Source organism: Anolis carolinensis, chromosome 3, assembly GCF_035594765.1.
Source record: "Anolis carolinensis isolate JA03-04 chromosome 3, rAnoCar3.1.pri, whole genome shotgun sequence".
NCBI lineage: Eukaryota > Metazoa > Chordata > Lepidosauria > Squamata > Dactyloidae > Anolis > Anolis carolinensis.
Genome location: NC_085843.1, coordinates 7,436,806 through 7,454,023, shown reverse-complemented (window position 1 = coordinate 7,454,023; position 17,218 = coordinate 7,436,806). Strand labels below are relative to the sequence as shown.

At 42.0% G+C, this 17,218-nt stretch overlaps 1 protein-coding gene across 1 annotated transcript in view; it reads right to left on the bottom strand.

The window, feature by feature from the left end:
• The window catches only part of wnt11 (Wnt family member 11), a 69,754-nt gene that overhangs the window by 10,498 nt on the left and 42,038 nt on the right, over window positions 1-17,218 (bottom strand). Inside the window, exons 3-5 of the mRNA XM_008117779.3 lie at window positions 13,343-13,578; window positions 10,732-11,009; window positions 7,084-7,376 (exon numbers count right to left, since the gene is read on the bottom strand). Of these exons, the coding sequence (XP_008115986.1) occupies window positions 7,084-7,376; window positions 10,732-11,009; window positions 13,343-13,578 (807 nt within the window). The remainder of the gene's footprint in view (window positions 1-7,083; window positions 7,377-10,731; window positions 11,010-13,342; window positions 13,579-17,218) is intronic.

Below are 17,218 nucleotides of genomic sequence, written 5' to 3'. Positions count from 1 at the left end.
TAAAGACTAGTTTGGGGAAGGCATTATATTATATACTCATGCCTAAGTTGCTTTCATGTATAAGTTGATGGTAGGTCTGAGGGCCAAAATTATGGATTTTGATATGACCCATGGATAAAGAGCCATTTTTCGGAGAGGAAAAAGCAACAACACTCCTTGCATTTCCCAATTAAGCATTCAAAAAGAACAGAAGTAGAAACAAAGTAAAGTAGAGAGGGTCAGTGCTTTATTTTAGGGTCTCCTGGAACAGACTAAGGTCTTGACTTTCATGACTCTATTCAAAGAAGATGATGCTTTCCTTTTTTTAATATAAGAGTTAAAAGACAGCACTCCCACTGACCTGTGGAGATGTTGACCCAAGTTTTGGGTCTTGATTTTTTTTTTACTAGATTTATACATACAATTCTAGAGCATTGCTTCTTAAACTGTGAGTCCTGACCCCAAATGGGGTCCCCTTGGCTCAATTTTGGGATCTCGAAAAAAATTGGCAACAATAAAAGTTTTCTGAACGCCACTTAGTGGCTGTTTTAGGCATCTACGTGCAATGTTTGCAGTGGGGACACTGCAGAAATTCAGCTGTACTTCATAAAAAGAAAATGAGCCTGTTTAGCAAGCCTTGCAAATGCAGGTTCATTATCAGTAAAAAAAAAAATCCATGTCAGGAGCAACTTGAGAAACTGCTAGGCACTTCTGGGCCGGGCTGTGGCACAGCTGGTTAGTAGCCAATAAATACTACTGACCAAGAGATCATGAGTTTGAAGCCCGGGTAGGATTGAGTGCCCAACCATTAAAAAGCCTAGCTTGTTGTTTATCTACCTAAAGCAACCCTTCTGTCAAGTAGGAAAATTTAGGGGCCGCTTATGCAGGGAGGCTAATTTAACTAATTTATGTCATCATAAAAATATCTAGCAGTGTGTGCATGGAAGAATGAGGAAGTACTCCATCAAGGACTCAGTGCCACAGTGGATGATGAAGCAGCAGCTCCCCCTGTGGCCGGAATCGAGCATACCCTCATGAAGCCAGAAGCTGGAAAATGTTAAATAGACTCTATATCTTTGTCTCGCTGTGTCGTATGTCTAACGGCATTGAATGTTTGCCATGTATATGTACATTGTGATGCGCCCTGAGTCCCCTTCGGGGTGAGAAGGGCAGAATATAAATACAGTAGAGTCTCACTTATCCAACATTTGCTTATCCAACGTTCTGGATTATCCAAGGCATTTTTGTAGTCAATGTTTTCAATACATTGTGATATTTTGGTGCTAAATTCGTAAATACAGTAATTACAACATAACATTACTGCGTATTGAACTACTTTTTCTGTCAAATTTGTTGTATAACATGATGTTTTGGTGCTTAATTTGTAAAATCATAACCTAATTTGATGTTTAATAGGCTTTTCCTTAATCCCTCCTTATTATCCAACATATTTGCTTATCCAACGTTCTGCCAGCCCATTTATGTTGGATAAGTGAGACTCTCCTGTACTGTAAATAAAAATAAAATAAATAAATAAACTGCAAGGCACTTCTGGTGTGAGAGAATTGGCTGTCTGCAAGGACGTTGCCCGGGGATGCCTGGATCTTTTACCATTCTGTGGGAGGCTTCTCTTATGTCCCTGCATGGGAAGCTGGAGCTGACACCTGCTCCCTAGATTCAAACCACCAATCTTTCAGTCAGCAGTCCTGCTGGCACATGTGTTTAACCCATTGCGCCTGGTTATCAGTAAGTGTTCAACTGTTATACCTATTTTATATAGAGTTATACCTGTGGCCATGTAAAAAATTGCACAGGTGAAAAGGGGTCCTGAGTGGAAAAGTTTAAGAAGCTTTGGTCTAGAATACATAGGGTAGGCATAATGTATAAAAATTGTGCCCATTCGAGTCCCATAGGTAAATGGAAAGTCTAACACAACCTGACACTGGTGGCAAAGTTTGGTGGAAAACTGAAACTCTATCCCAGTGAGAGACTTTGGAGATCTGATGATATAAACTGTGCCGGCTCTTCCTTGTAGAGCAGGCGAAAATGGCATATTCGGCACGGACTGTTCCTTCCAAGGCGCTGCAACACTATTTTAAGTATGTGCTCAGGCCATAAATCCATTAATAGCACCCGCTAATCCATTAATGTTGATAAAAGGGGTGGAAAGGGGAATATGACAGGATGGGGACACATCCTGGCTCCGTGGCAGTTCTGACACCCCATTTTTCCCCTTGGTCTCTTGAACGCCGTTTACAACCAACATGAAAGGGAAAACCTTTCTAACTCTTCTTCTGCCAGCCCAAAGCAAGAACGTGTGAGTGGCTGGAGCAATGAGATGGTTTTGGTGTCCTGTGGGCTAAGAGAGAAAGGAAGGAAGGAAGGATGGAAGGAAGGCACACTTTGGGGGGATTTCGCATGCAGTCCCTGAAAGTGCTTCCCACCCGACGGATCTGTTTGAAAAAAGGCAATGGCAAAAATCACCTGAAAGTGGAAGCTTAAGCAGCATAAAATATTAAGGATGCCCCTGGGACCCACAAAGCCATTTGGAAAATGGCCATATGAACATTACGCCGTTATATGTGGGAAGTGTGAACTATATTTTATATATCTATGTACACACAGCTTGAGTGTGTAAATGTGACTCGCGCACACACTCTGTTTCCTCTGCTCTTGTATAAATGGGGTTTTTCTTTCCAATTTCTATGAAGCTCCAGAGCTTGGAAATGTTAGTTTCGGTTTCTAGTCCTCTCCAAGGGCACATCTACACTGTAGAATAAATGCAGTTTGACACCATTTGAACTGCCATGGCTCTATGCTATGGAATCCTGGAAAATGTAGTTAGGTGTGTTGTTTTGTCTTGCAAGAACAGCCTTAAGACAGGGTTGTTGTATGTTTTCTGGGCATGTTCCAGAAGTGTTCTCTCCTGACGCTTCGCCCACATCTATGGCAGGCATCCTCAGAGGTTGTGAGCCTTAAGACACTGTGGTTAAGTAAATGAAAACTGCTTTACTTCAGCAAAACCTAAAGTACAGCGCACTCAGTGGAATAATGCAAAAGGAAGCAAGGAAGTCTTAGGGCAAATGCAGTTCTTAGTCTCTGGTACAGTTCCCAATCAAATAGCAGTCTTACGTCAGACAAAGAAACAGCAATAAATCCAGATGCAGACTCGGAGCAGGCACATGGGGAGTGAAGGCATTAGAGTCAGTTTGTTACCAGCAAGAGCTGGCTGCACCTGCTTCTGCTTTTATAGCCCTGAGTCCCCTCACAGCTGCATTTCTGGCAAGCTATCCTAGCTGAACAACGTCTCTGCTGTGTTTCCTTTCGCCTCTCCTGAAAAGTGGGTACATGCAAAGTCTCCTCCTCAGATTCCAACTCACCCTCAGATTCATGAACACTTTCTTGCTCCCCTTTCTTTTCTGAAGAAGAGGAATCCCTAACATTAGGTGAGGCCCCAGCATGCTTTGGCAGAGAAGGTTGAAGTCCTTGGAAAACTACAATTCCACTCTACTCAGAGAAGGAGATTGTTCCTTTTCTGATAAGAGTTGACTTGTGAATAAGTCGATCCAGGTTTTTTGGTTGATTGACAAAAAATTATAGACTTATACATGAGTATAAAAATATGTCATATCTTCCATAGATCCATTTCTGGCCTTTCTGAATGCTTGAATGGTGGCCATGGCCAGCTGACCCCCTGAGTTGGCATTGGGGCTTTCCCATCTCACTGGAATGAGCCTTGTCTTATCCACGGGTCGTATCAATAATACATAATTTTGGACCCAAAACCTATCCTCAACTTATACATGAAATTGACGTGTACAGGATGCTCATCCTCTAATGTGATATATGCCATCCTCTTCTGCATGCGACATTGGGCAAACAGGTCATTCTCTGCATCAGGGGATAGACAGACATTAGGAATGGGAATGCATAAAAACCAGTTGAAGAACACTTCTTGAGAAGTTCATCTTGGACCTCAAAGCAGCAGACCTTGAACTACAAATCTTACAAGGGGAGATTGGAAAGAGAAACAGTGGAACTTGAATATATCCCAAAAGGCCAGACTATCGACAGAGGTACCTTGGCACACTACACATATCATGGCATTAGTTAACAACTCAGCCTCGTGAGACTCATCTTGGTCAGGTTATTCTGCCTCTTGTCTTGTTCCCAGTCAGCATCCCAATAGCTCCCTCCATTAGCCAAGGGTTTATTGATTCCCCTTAGTTTTAAGTAACTTCTTTACTTTTTGTTCCCCAATAACCAGATTTAAAACTCAGCTTGCAACCTCATCTCCATACTCGCAAGTTTTGCATTTCTATGGCTATTCTTTCACACACTTATAAAGGTCTGTTCCTAAGCACTTTGCTCCATGCATTTAAGGACTTGGGATACAAAAGCTTTTGCTTCCAACTTTGTTCTCTCAGTGAGTCTCTAAGGTGCTCCAGGCTCCCTTTGTATACTTTTCTACCAGCATTCACCCATAAAAAGAGAAGGGTCTGCCAATTTGCTCTTGGCTGCAAAATGCCCCAGATCATCTCTGGTCTTTTCTCTATTGAACAATCTTATATCTGGTTGTTGTATGTCTTTCGGGCTCTGTGGCCATGTTCCAGAAGTATTCTCTCCTGACGTTTCGCCCACATCTATGGCAGGCATCCTCAGAGGTTGTGAGGTATGGATAAACTAAGTAAGGAAAGGAAAGAATATATATCTGTGGAGAGTCCAGGGTGTGGCAAGAGTCCTTTGTCACTGGGAAGCCAGCGGTAATGTTTCAGTTAATCACCCTAATTAGCATTGGAAAGGTTTTGTCTCTTGCCTGGGGCATCCTTTGTTCAGTCATTAGCTGTCCTCTGCCCTCAGAGTGTTGGTTCCCATCTACTGTTTTGATTTTAGAGTTTTTTAATACTGGTAGACAGATTTTGTTCATTTTCATGGTTTCTTATCTCTGATCACTACGGCTTGTCTAGAGTTTGGAAAGGTTCAATTTTATGGACTACATCTGTCCCAACAAATATGACCAATGTCTGGAGTTTCTGGGAGACATAATTCTAGAAAAAGTATTCCTCCCTCTGGAATAATCTCTGGGTTTGTCTGACCAATGTTGCAAAGCTAGGATAAAAGGTCAACCTTGAAGACTGGCATCTTCCATTGCCCTTTGACCGTCCGGTTTCACGTCTCCCATGGAATTAAAAGGATCTCCAAAGCAAAAAGGGTTTGGCAGATGTGCCGATGTTGCTTAGTGGAGCACAACAGTACAACCTGAGACCACAATGAGCAGGAGAAGAAAAGAAGATGATGACGAAGAACACGGTTGGGTCCAACTGGACTCTGCTGAAAGGGAGAAATGTAACTCTCCATGTGGGAATTCCACCAGGATACAGCTCTGTACAAAACAAATAAATGAATGACCAGGGATCTTGGATGACCTCTCTGTACACTTCTAAAATGTTTTGGATAGAAATAGCATTGGGTCATCTCCAGGCCAGCTGGAGCACTGACTCTCACGTCCCTAATACTGAGTTCTTTTGCCCCAGACATGGGTCATTGGCACAACAAAAGGCCGGTGCCTGAGCTGAATGATTGGTACCCTTCCAGATGTTGTTGAACTCCTAGTCTCAATGGCTCTAGCATGCATGGCCAACTGGCAAACAGGAGGACTTCTCATGAAGGCCCTAGCCAAGGAGAAGGAGTCATCAGGCATGGTCTAACATCACCCAGAAGGCCTCAACTTCCCTAGTGCCATCTTTGTGGCTCTAGGGTCACACGAGGTCCTTGAGTCACTTTTCTTTTTGGCCCTCAACCTTTCCAACCACCAGAAGGAGGAGATGAAGATGGTGATGATGATGGAGTGGAAAGAGGAGTAAGGGGAAAGAAGAGAAAGAAGACGATGACAAGGAAGCAGAGGAGGAGAGAAGGAAGAGGGAAGCCTCCAAGAGCCACTTGGACCTCCAAGAGAGATGCCTTTAAACAAGTTGTTGGTTGTTGAAAAATGTCATCATGTACTTCTTAAGTCTCTATGGTTAGATAGGAAGCCTAGAAAAGAGTTAGGGACACCTTCCCCAGTCCTATGCATGCTTTGATTAGGCTTCACTGTTGTTTCCTCTTTCCTGTCCTATTTAGGTCAACCCACCCTTTGATGCTTTAGAAATGTGATCTCTCCTAGGGTTGACGTAACTTCCCCAATTTGGCCTTTGGAATGTTTATGGCCCTAGAGAAGAAGAGACCACCATGAGGTTTGGTCACCATTCCTTCTTCCTGCTTTGTTCCAGAGAAGACGCATTTTGTCCCCTCTTCTAGTCAAGATGTAGCTATCTAGATCTTTGTTATTTTAATCCGTCTATGTGTATTAGATCAGGTTAGATTAGCTAGTTAGCTCCAAACCTTTCTATCCATCAATGGATTTCTTTTTACCTCAATAAATGCTTTTAAACTTTAAAGCTAGCTTTGCGATCCTTTTGCCATCCTGAAGACACAGAGGCTTTCCTAAACCCACCACGTAAGTCTCACTGCTGCATTTACTCTGCTATTTTAATGGGAATTTACCTCATAAAGGGGGCGATTTCAGCTTAATGGCTCATCAATTCCCAACATTGGTCATCTTGCAAGTGAGCCGATTTGAGGTGCTCTATATGGAAGTGACCCTAAAGGACCTAGAAATCTAGAAAAGAACACTAGGAGAACCTAACGTTTCCTAGAACAAACATATATACAGAAATCCCTAGGTCCTTCAATGTGGTTTTATTATCAGCTTCTATTAGGGCTACTTGCTTGCCTCCCTTTTTCATTTGCTCAGCATCCAATCACAACATGCCAGCAAAAGTTCACCATGGAGTTGTGAAGGAGGACCTAGAGATTGCTAGATGTTTTCTATCAAGATAAGAAAGGAGAATTTCTAAAATGTGTCCCTAAAACTAGCAAATATGGAAGGTTGTTTGTATTTGAGGTACATCTCAATAAACAAAGTAAAAGGTGGTTCAGGAGAGTGGGCAAAACGATGGTGAGTCGGTTATTGATGGACTTGAACTCCCAAGCTCCTCAATAGGTTGCAGTCCAACAACACACCTATTTCTGGGGCAGGAGTCCCACATTCTAAAGTGCATTTACCTGTCTTGAGTCCCGTGGGATCCCACTTTGTCATTCTTCATACAGAAATCAGGAGAGCTCTGCAGGTAAACCAGCTCCGACTCCTTGACCGGACGGATATCAAGATCCTTGGGGACCAAGTGCTTGCGGGTGCCCATGGGGCGGTGCACCACTTTTGTGGCTGAAAGATATTTGTTTTTCAAGTCCAGGGCAACGTCCCTCAGCTCCTGCAGCCCCTTCCAACAAGTCTTGATGGAGCAGGAGCCAGACACTCCGTGGCATTTGCATTTCATTTCCATGGATGCTTTCAAGGCCTGCAAAAAAATGGCAAAGGACAAGGGTCTTGAAATGACCGCTCAACTTTGTTCCTACATCCCACACTATCTTCTCCCCACCCAATAAAGGCTGAAAATACAAATGTGTGGGTCCTCAATAGGTTAGGGCACTAAAATGTAACTTGAGCAAATTTGACATCCCATTGACATAAAATTGGGGCAGGACTATTGATCTCGTCCATCCCTCAATGACTTATTTTCCCTCTCTGTATGCACACTGCCCAATTGTAGCAGATTCAGATGACATTAACTGTCATGGCTCAATGTTATGGAATTCTGGGATTGGTAGTTTTGTGAGATGAATGTCCTTCTCTATTCAAGAACTCTAGTGCCACAGCAAACAACAAATCCAGGAATCTCATGACATGGAGCTATGGCAGTTGAAAGTGGTGTCAAAATGCTACAGTTCAGTAGCATACGAGATGGGAGCCTGCGGTCATTGTAGATTGCAGGTTACTTTAGTACTGGAACTCTTCTCCTCCCTTTGCGCATTTCTTATTGTGAAAAAACTTTTTGCAAAGTGGAAAACACCTGCAAAAATGCAACAAAATGGATTCAGGGAGGGGGCAGGAAGGATATCCATGGGATGTTGTCAAAGGCTTTCCTTGCCGGAATCACTGAGTTGCTGTAAGTTTTTCGGGCTGTATGGCCATGTTCCAGTAGAATTCTCTTCTGATGTTTAGCCTGCATCTGTGGCTGGCATTTCCAGAGGTCTGTTGGAGGTGAGGCAAGTGGAGTGTTTATATACCTGTGGAATGTCCAGGGTGGGAGAAAAAAACCCTTGTCTGTTTAAAGCAAGTGTGAATGTTGCAATTAGCACTAATGAACACTACTCAAAAACAGGACTCCAGACAGAAAACAATCAAGTATCAGTTAACAACTCCCAAAGAGAGGATGCCTCCAGGCAACAAAGCCCAGGCTACTTCTATGCAGAAACCCTCACTGATGGACTTTGCAGCTTCATGACTACTCAATGCTTTTCAGGCAACATTCACACTTGCTCAACAGACAAGGGTTCTTTCTCCCACCCTGGACATTCCACAAGTAGAGTCTCACTTATCTAACGTTCTGGATTATCCAACACATTTTTGTAGTCAATGTTTTCAATACATAGCGATATTTTGGTGCTAAATTCGTAAATACAGTAATTACTAAGTAATATTACTGCATATTGAACTACTTTTTCTGTCAAATTTGTTGTCCAACATGATGTTTTGGTGCTTAATTTGTAAAATCATAACCTAATTTGATGTTTAATAGGCTTTTCCTTAATCTCTCCTTATTATCCAACATATTCGCTTATTCAACCTTCTGCCGGCCCGTTTATGTTGGATAAGTGAGACTCTACTGTGTGTATATATATATATATACACACACACACACACACACACACACCCTAATGGCGTTCCATGCAGTCATGCCGGCCACATGACCTTGGAGGTGTCTACGGACAACGCCGGCTCTTCGGCTTAGAAATGGAGATGAGCACCAACCCCCAGAGTCGGACACGACTGGACTTAACATCAGGGGAAATCTTTACTTATATACACTCCACTTGCTTTATTGTCAACAGAACTTCTGAGGATGCCAGCCACACATGCAGGTGAAACGTTAGGAGAAAATGCTGTTGGAACATGGCCATACAGCCCAAAAAACCCACACATACCCATAGTGTTTGTGCAAACAACATCTTCAAATAAGATGATAAGAAAATTCACAAAAACTTGTATATAAAGTTGGACATCCACATTTGTGAGTTTGATTGTTGCATATTTGATTATTCACAGATACAATTAAAACGCCCTCTCTAGAAATCTCCAAGTTTTCCAGTGGACCTGTAGAGTCAATGTCTACTGGAAGCTCCCCATAGAGTCATGCAAAAGGACCTAGATATTTCTAGAGAAAGGTTCTCTCAGGGAGGAAGGATACTAACAGGGAAATTCTCCTTTCTCCTCCCTAATTTACTTTACTTAGAGTTGGATTATCAATCTTCTGCATGCAAAAGATGTGCTTGACCTAGTGGCCAGGCACATCTTCCTAGCTACCAATCCTTCTGCTGGGAATACAATGACACAATCCGCCCATTGTGTTGTCGAAGGCTTTCATGGCCAGGATCACAGGGTTGTTGTATGTTTTCCGGGCTGTATGGCCATGTTCTAGAAGCATTCTCTCCTGATGTTTCACCCACATCTATGGCAGGCATCCTCAGAGGTTGTGAGGTATGGAGAAACTCAGCAAGGAAGGTTTATATATCTCTGTGGAAAGTCCAGGGTGAGAGAAGAACTCTTTGTCAGTTGGAGGCCGGTGTGAATGTTGTAGTTAATCAGCTTGATTAGCACTGAATAGCTTCATCTCCTGGTTTCTTCCTGCCTGGGGGCATCCTTTGCTCAGAGTCATTAGCTGCCCCTGATTCCCATGTCTGGAACTTCTCTGTTTTCAAAGTATGCCAAAGAGTTTTTCTCTCAAAGATATATATAAACCTTCCTTGCTTAGTTTCTCCATACCTCACAACCTCTGAGTATGTCTGCCATAGATGTGGGCGAAACGTCAGGAGAGAATACTTCTAGAACAGTGATGGCCAACCTATGACATGTGTGTCAGCACTGACACGCCTAGCCATTTTTGCTGACACGCTGCTGCATGCAGATTGATTGGATGACTATGTCTTTTGTGGCCAAATTTGGTGTGATTTGGTCCAGTGGTTTTGTTGTTTACTCCATGGGAATTATGTGCGTATGTGTGTGTGTGTGTATATATATATATATATTTCTATTATTACTCTATTAATATTGTAGTATATTATCATATTATCACTATTATATTATTATTATATTATATTATTTATTATTCATGACTACATTTAAACTAGAATAGAGAGAAATCAGTGTGGAAACTGCAAGAGGTACCATAGATTGTTGTACATGGAAATAATGGTAGTAAATAGTTTTTGATTTATTGAATACAGTTATATATTACAATGATACATTTTTGTTGTTTAAACTATACATATGGTGAAATTATGGGGGTTTTTCTCGAAGTGACACACCACCCAAGTCATGCTAGGTTTTTTGGTGAATTTTGACACACCAAGCGCAAAAGGTTGCCCATCATTGTTCTAGAACATGGCCAGACAGCCCGGAAAACATACAACAACCCAATCCGCCCATTGTTTTCTACCTCGGAAACAAGAGCTGCCTCCTCTCCCTTTGCTGCCACCCCATAATCTAGTCTGTACACAGGCCAAATCCCTCTGAGCTTCCTCTCTCCGATCCCTCCGTTCAGACCCCGGGTGATGGTGATCGCATAATGACAAGAACTCTCTCGGAGCGGTTACCTGTCTCCCTACTTCACTGTTGTGCAGATGCATCAGCTTATTGGCTTGTGATCCTGATTTTTTCATCTTCATGGGAGCATCTGAAAATTTGGACCCCATGACAAGACCATAGTTGAGGTTGTCAGCACATCCTCCCCAGCGATACCCAGGTCCAGGTGTCTCACCTGGGATGGGACCGCAGGAGCAGCCAGGGAGGTCCCCCGTGGTGCACGCTCGGGCTATGGTGTGGCTGATGGCCGCGGCGGAGAGCGCGTACACAAAAGCGGACTCCCTGGTGCCTGCAAGACAGGAGGAGAGGCCCCGTTAGTCACGCAAAGGGCATTTCCGCAGAGAAAAATGTACAGTGCGATGAGATGCACAAATATAGAATGTATGACATCTGGTTTGCAAAGAGTCCATGAGAAAGGGATCTAGGAGTTTTAGTAGACCACAAGTTGAATATGAGCCAACATGATGTGGCAACCAAAAAAGCCAATATGATTCTAGGCTGCATCAATAGGAGTCTAGTCTACACACTGGGAGAAGTCATATTCTGCTTTGAACAGACCTCACATAGAATAATGATCCTGTGTCCAGTTCTGGACAAAACAATTTAAGAAGGATATTGACAAGCTAGAATGTGTCCAAAGAAGGGTGACACAAATGGTCAAAGGTTTGTCATCCAAACCCTATGAGGAACAATGGCTTAGGGTTCTGGGTATGTTTAGTTTGCAGAAAAGAAGTCTGGAAGGGAACATGATAACTGAAAGGACATTACAGTGAAAATGGAGTTGGATTGCTTTCTGTGCCTCTAAAGGCTAAGACATGGAACAATGGGACAGGAAAAGAGACTCCATCTAAATATTAGGAAAAAATTCTTGATGGTAAGAGCTGTTTAGAAGTGTTTTCTGGAAGTTTTTTGAAGGGAGGCTGGGTGGCCATCTGTCATGAGGACATTGTTGGTGTCTTTCTGTACCACAGAATGGGGCTGGACTGGATGTCCCTTGGGGTCCTTTCTAATTATGCTTCTATAATTCTGATCCACGAGATTTGCTTTCACAAATGAGGCATGGCAGATGTTAGACTGGAGTGGGCCATATGCAGCCTCACAGGACACGGTCCCCAAAACTATTTATACGGTATGTGCTTCACACAAACACACAGTTTACAAAACAAAAGGAGGAGAATGAGACTTCTGGATACTTCTGGAGGTGTGAATCTCCTCTAGTCCTTAGGGGTTAATACCCCTTCCATGCACCCAAAACATTACGGAATCCCTTTGGTGCCTGAAGAATGTATTAATTCCTCCATGGAAATGGTTTAGCATTTATACCTGATGTAGAACACTCAATATTCATTTCAAGTTCGCAGAGGCAGATTTGTGCATGTGGTGTCTCTGAGCATGGAAGCGCGTGTGCATCGCACATGGATTTGCATGGACAGATATGCATGATGTGCTTTGCTCACACAATGTTGTCACTCATTAAATAACTGGTATGTACACAACCACTGCACATAAAGTGCAGTGAGAGTAAAGTTGTGATCTGACCTTCAAATTGCTTGCTGACTTATGGAGACCCCAAAGGTTTCAGCGCGTTTTCTTAGGCAAGGAATTAATCAGAGGTGTAAGTAATTTGAAAGATGTAATCGTGGCCCAGATTGGAACATATCTTTCATGGATATGGGGGTCTTACTATAATTTACTATACTTACTATAATTTACAGCACTTGGGATTGGTTGGTGGTCTCCTATCAAGTTCTAACCAGGGCTGGCCCTGCTTAACTTTCAAGATCAGACAGGATTTGTGTGTCTTTAGGGCAGAGCTTTCCAAATGTTCCATGTTAGTGACACACTTTGTTATTCACACGCAGGGCCATTCAGTTTTACTCACAAACCGGAGAATAAACCAATCCCTTATCAGAGACATAGACCCATACATAAATGGTAATAACAAAATGTATAGGAACATAACTTATCTCATGAAATCCTGTGGCGCAGGCTGGTTAGCAGCCAGCTGCAATAAATCACTCTGACCAAGAGGTCATGAGTTCAAGGCCAGCCCGTGTCGGGGTGAGCACCCGACAATTAAAATGAAAATATAGCCCCTGCTCGTTGCGGACCTATGCAACCCAAAAGATAGTTGCATCTATCAAGTAGGAAATTTAGGTACCACTTATATGTGGGGAGGCTAATTTACAACACCATAAAAATCACCCAGCTGCCGTTGGAATGAGGAAGTTGCCATCGCAGTAGATGATGAAGCAGCTGCTCCCTGTGGCCAGAATCAAGCATACCTTCAGGAAGCTGGAAGTTGGAGAAGGTTTAAATTGCCTCTCTGTCTGTCTCTGTTCTATGTTATATGGCATTGAATGTTTGCCTTATATGTGTACAATGTGATCTGCCCTTCGGGGTGAGAAGGGCGGAATATAAATACTGTAAATAAATAAATTAATTAATTTATATTTTGTAAAAAATATGTGAATTATTCCTTATTGCACAAAGACTCAAGAGGGTTTTTTATTACATTTTCATGTCATGCCTACAGACACTGATGTGTCATGATACAGAGTTTAGAAAACTCTGCTTTAAGGTATTTAGGGTGTTCTGAAGCTTTTGGGGTATTTTGTTTACCTCTCTCCAAATCCAGCAGGTAGTTAGGGGCCAACGCGATGGAGGAACAATTCCACCGCATGTCGGAGAAGGTTTTGCGGCAGGTCTTGATCACCTCCCGTGCCGCCTGGATGATGGTTTGCATGAGCTCCAAGTTGCTGCGGCACAGTTGCACTTGGGAAACCACCAGCCCTTCCAACTGCTTGCAATGTTGCGTCTGGTTTAAGGCGAGAGCGGAGGGCGTTTTGAACAAGGCTCTGTAAAAGGAAAAGGTGCGAAGAACACAGACATCATTAGTCCCAAAAAGGAACTTGATATTTTGTAAATGCCCAAATGGTACTTTAATCATCATACCAAGATGATCTGAATTTTTAAAACTGCAAATGCATGTGAGGTTACATTTTGCAAACGCTCAAATGGCACAATGTTTATCATGTTTTAAAAAATTCAGAATTGAAAGAGTGCCATTGATCAGAATCAGCAATTGTATGAGTCTCCTCCACTGCCACTTCGCTTTCTGCAAAGAAACATTAAGAAGAACTTCCTGATGTAAGAGCTGGTGGGCAGAGGAATATGCTGCCTGGAAGTCCAGTGGAGTCTCCTTCCCTGGAGGTCTTTAAACAGAGACTGGATGGCCATCTGTCAGGGGTACTTTGACTGTGTGTTCCTGTTTGGCAGGAGGCTGGACTGGATGGCCCTTTTGGTCTCTTCCAACTCTACAATTCTTTGATTCCATGTTTGTTTCTTAAATCAAAATGTCTAACCACTGCAGTGCTACAATGAGTTGCACCAACACCCTTTTAATTCTATCCCAACAACTGTCTAGGTAGGCAGTTGTTATGGTAAGAACTGTATGAGAACTGCCTGAGAGTCTGGTGGAGTCTGTCAGTTTATGGCCATCTGTCAAGAGTGCTTTGATTGTATCTTCTTACTTGATTCAGAGCTATCTAATCCCCATTGTTTCCTCACTAATATTATGAGTTCAGTCCTTGGTGCCAACTGAACTGCTGACCTGAAGGTTGGATTTCTATCCGCAAGATGGGGTGAGCTCCCGTCTGTCAGCTCTAGCTTGCAGGGACATGAGAGAAGTCTCCCACTACTACTAACGGACAAACAGGAACAAGTTCATTTGAAGGAAATATGGGAAGTAGATGTGGTGGAAAAATTGAATAATCAAGAATGGGGAAGGATATGGAGTATGAGATTATTAAAAATATGTCAATAATAATAATAATAACCTTTATTCTTATACCCCACCCCATCTCCCCGAAGGGACTCAGGGCGGCTTACATGGGGCCATGCCCGGACACAACAATAAAAGCAATTAAGGAAAATTATTACAAAATGGTATGGAGGTGGTACTTAACTCCCATTAGATTAAATCAGATAGATAAAAATACACAAATCAGTGCTGGAGAGGCTGTCAGGAAATAGGGTCATATCTTCACATGTGGTGGTCATGTAAAATTATACAAAAATTTTGGGAAATTATATTTAAAGAAATAAGAGCAATAATAAAAACAGAGATAATGAATATACCTAAATCAGCATTATTACTTATGCATGACAATATCCTCTCAAAAGAGGAGAAAGATTTGGTTTCTAATTTGATAACTGCAGCAAAATTGCTAATAGCAAAAAACTGGAAAGAAAAAAAAGGAAATCCAATTAGAAGAATGGTACAGGGAAATTTGGAACATAGCAATTAATGATAAGCTGAATTGCAATATTAAAATAAAAAAGGGAATATTGAAACAAGCAGATTTTTGGAAAATATGGAGGAAATTTATTGAGTATATTTTTAATGAGGGAAAGGGGTATAAGCCAGCAACAGAGACAATGAAATTTTGGACTTGTGAAACAGTATGAGTTTGGTTGGTCCTGGTGAAGGAGGCACAAAATAAGGGGAAGGGAAGAGGGGGGAAAGGTATAACAATAATAACAATAACAATAATAATAAATAAATAAAATATGTATAAGTAGATAAAAGGGTGTAGTAGAGAGATATGTAGTAAAGTTGTAATGGAAAAGTCTAAAACTGGTAAGAAATATGTTTAAAGATGTTTTGATTTTTTTTTACTGTCGGATTGTATACAACATGATATGTTTAAGATATTGTAAAATGAGGAAAATGTAAACTTATACATTTTGATTGATAAATTAATTTTTAAAAAATTTAAAAAGAGAGAGACAGAAGCCTCCCAGCAGGATGGTAAGACATCTGGGTGTCCCCTGGGCAACGTCTCTGTAGACGGCCAATTCTCTCACACCAGAAGCAGTATGTTCTCAAACGCTTCTGACACCATAAAAAATACCACATTCAACAAGGCTATGGGAAAATGAAGTCAGGTTTTGGGAGGGCAACAAGGGAGGAAGGAAATAAAGCTGGGAAACACCCGTGGCCAGATGGGCACCTGACAAATATTTCATTGTGATGCAATGCAGTTGTGCATGGCTGGCCTTGAAAGCGCTACTTTCGAAGCCGGTCTCCAAAATGAGAAACTGAGCTGCCAAATCTCAGTTCATCGAATCTTTGTTCCAGGTTCTTTCCTGACCCGAATCCAAGGGACTGAACTCATCTCATTTCTCGTAAGTCTCTGCTGAGACCAAAAACATATTTACTGATACATTTCTTAAAGCACAATTCATGGTTACCATCGGCTCTCCGAGTAACAATTGGCTCAGGACTCACAAAACAAACCCCAAAGCAATGCAATGTGAGATGAAATCAAGTACAGTAGAGTCTCACTTATCCAAGCTAAACGGGCCAGCAGCAGCTTGGATAAGCGAATATCTTGGATAATAAGAGGGATTAAGGAAAAGCCTATTAAACATCAAATTAGGTTATGATTTTACAAATTAAGCACCAAAGCATCATGTCATACAACAAATTTGACAGAAAAATTAGTTCAATATGCAGTAATGTTATGTTGTAATTACTGTATTTACGAATTTAGCACCAAACTATCACGATATATTGAAAACATTGACTACAAAAATGGCTTGGATAATCCAGAGGCTTGGATAAGTGAGGCTTGGATAAGTGAGGTTCTACTGTATAGCACATTTTTGGCAGTACCGAAAATGCATCCACTGCCATTACATGCCAAGTCGATATTAGTATTTTTATGTTGTAGAAGGCAAGGGATTTGTATTCATGACAAAATGTAAACCCTGGTTTTCAGGGATGTTTTCTGCATTGCACGGTTATATCGGTTTTACACCACTTTAACTGACATGACATGATGAAATTTTGAGATTTGTGGTTTGACCAGGGTTTGGAACTCTTTGTCGTCTTGTCTACAGAGATATGATAGAGCTTTTATGGACTGCACCAAACTATAAGTCACAAGGTTCAATAGGAGAGACTCTTTTGATTAAAAGGGTATCAAACTGTCACAACTGTGCAGTGTGGATAAACCTCAGATCTCACAGGCCGGATCAGTTTGGACTCATATATTTTCCCCAGGCATGGGCAAACTTTGTCCCTCTGGGTGTTTTGGACTTCAACTCCCACAATTCCTAACAGCCGGCAGGCTGTTAGGAATTGTGGGAGTTGAAGTCCAAAACATCCGGAGGGACAAAGTTTGCCCATGTCTGGTTTACCCTGACCATATAATATAGCTTCAAACTGTATTATATAGCAATACTAGCTTTGCCCGGCCACGCGTTGCTGTGGCTTATGGGAATCCTTTGTTGGCCAGGTGGAATAGCAGTTAATAGCTTTGCAGTCTCAAAGCCTGGCCGTTTTCTGGAGTAGCTGGAGCTTTTTGTTGTATGAACGTAGAGGCATGGATGAGGGGTTGTGCTGCCAAGTTTAGTGTTTCTGGGATGTGTAGTTTTGTTGTTTTGTCCTAGGCCGAAATTTCATTAACCTTTTATATATATACTAGCTGT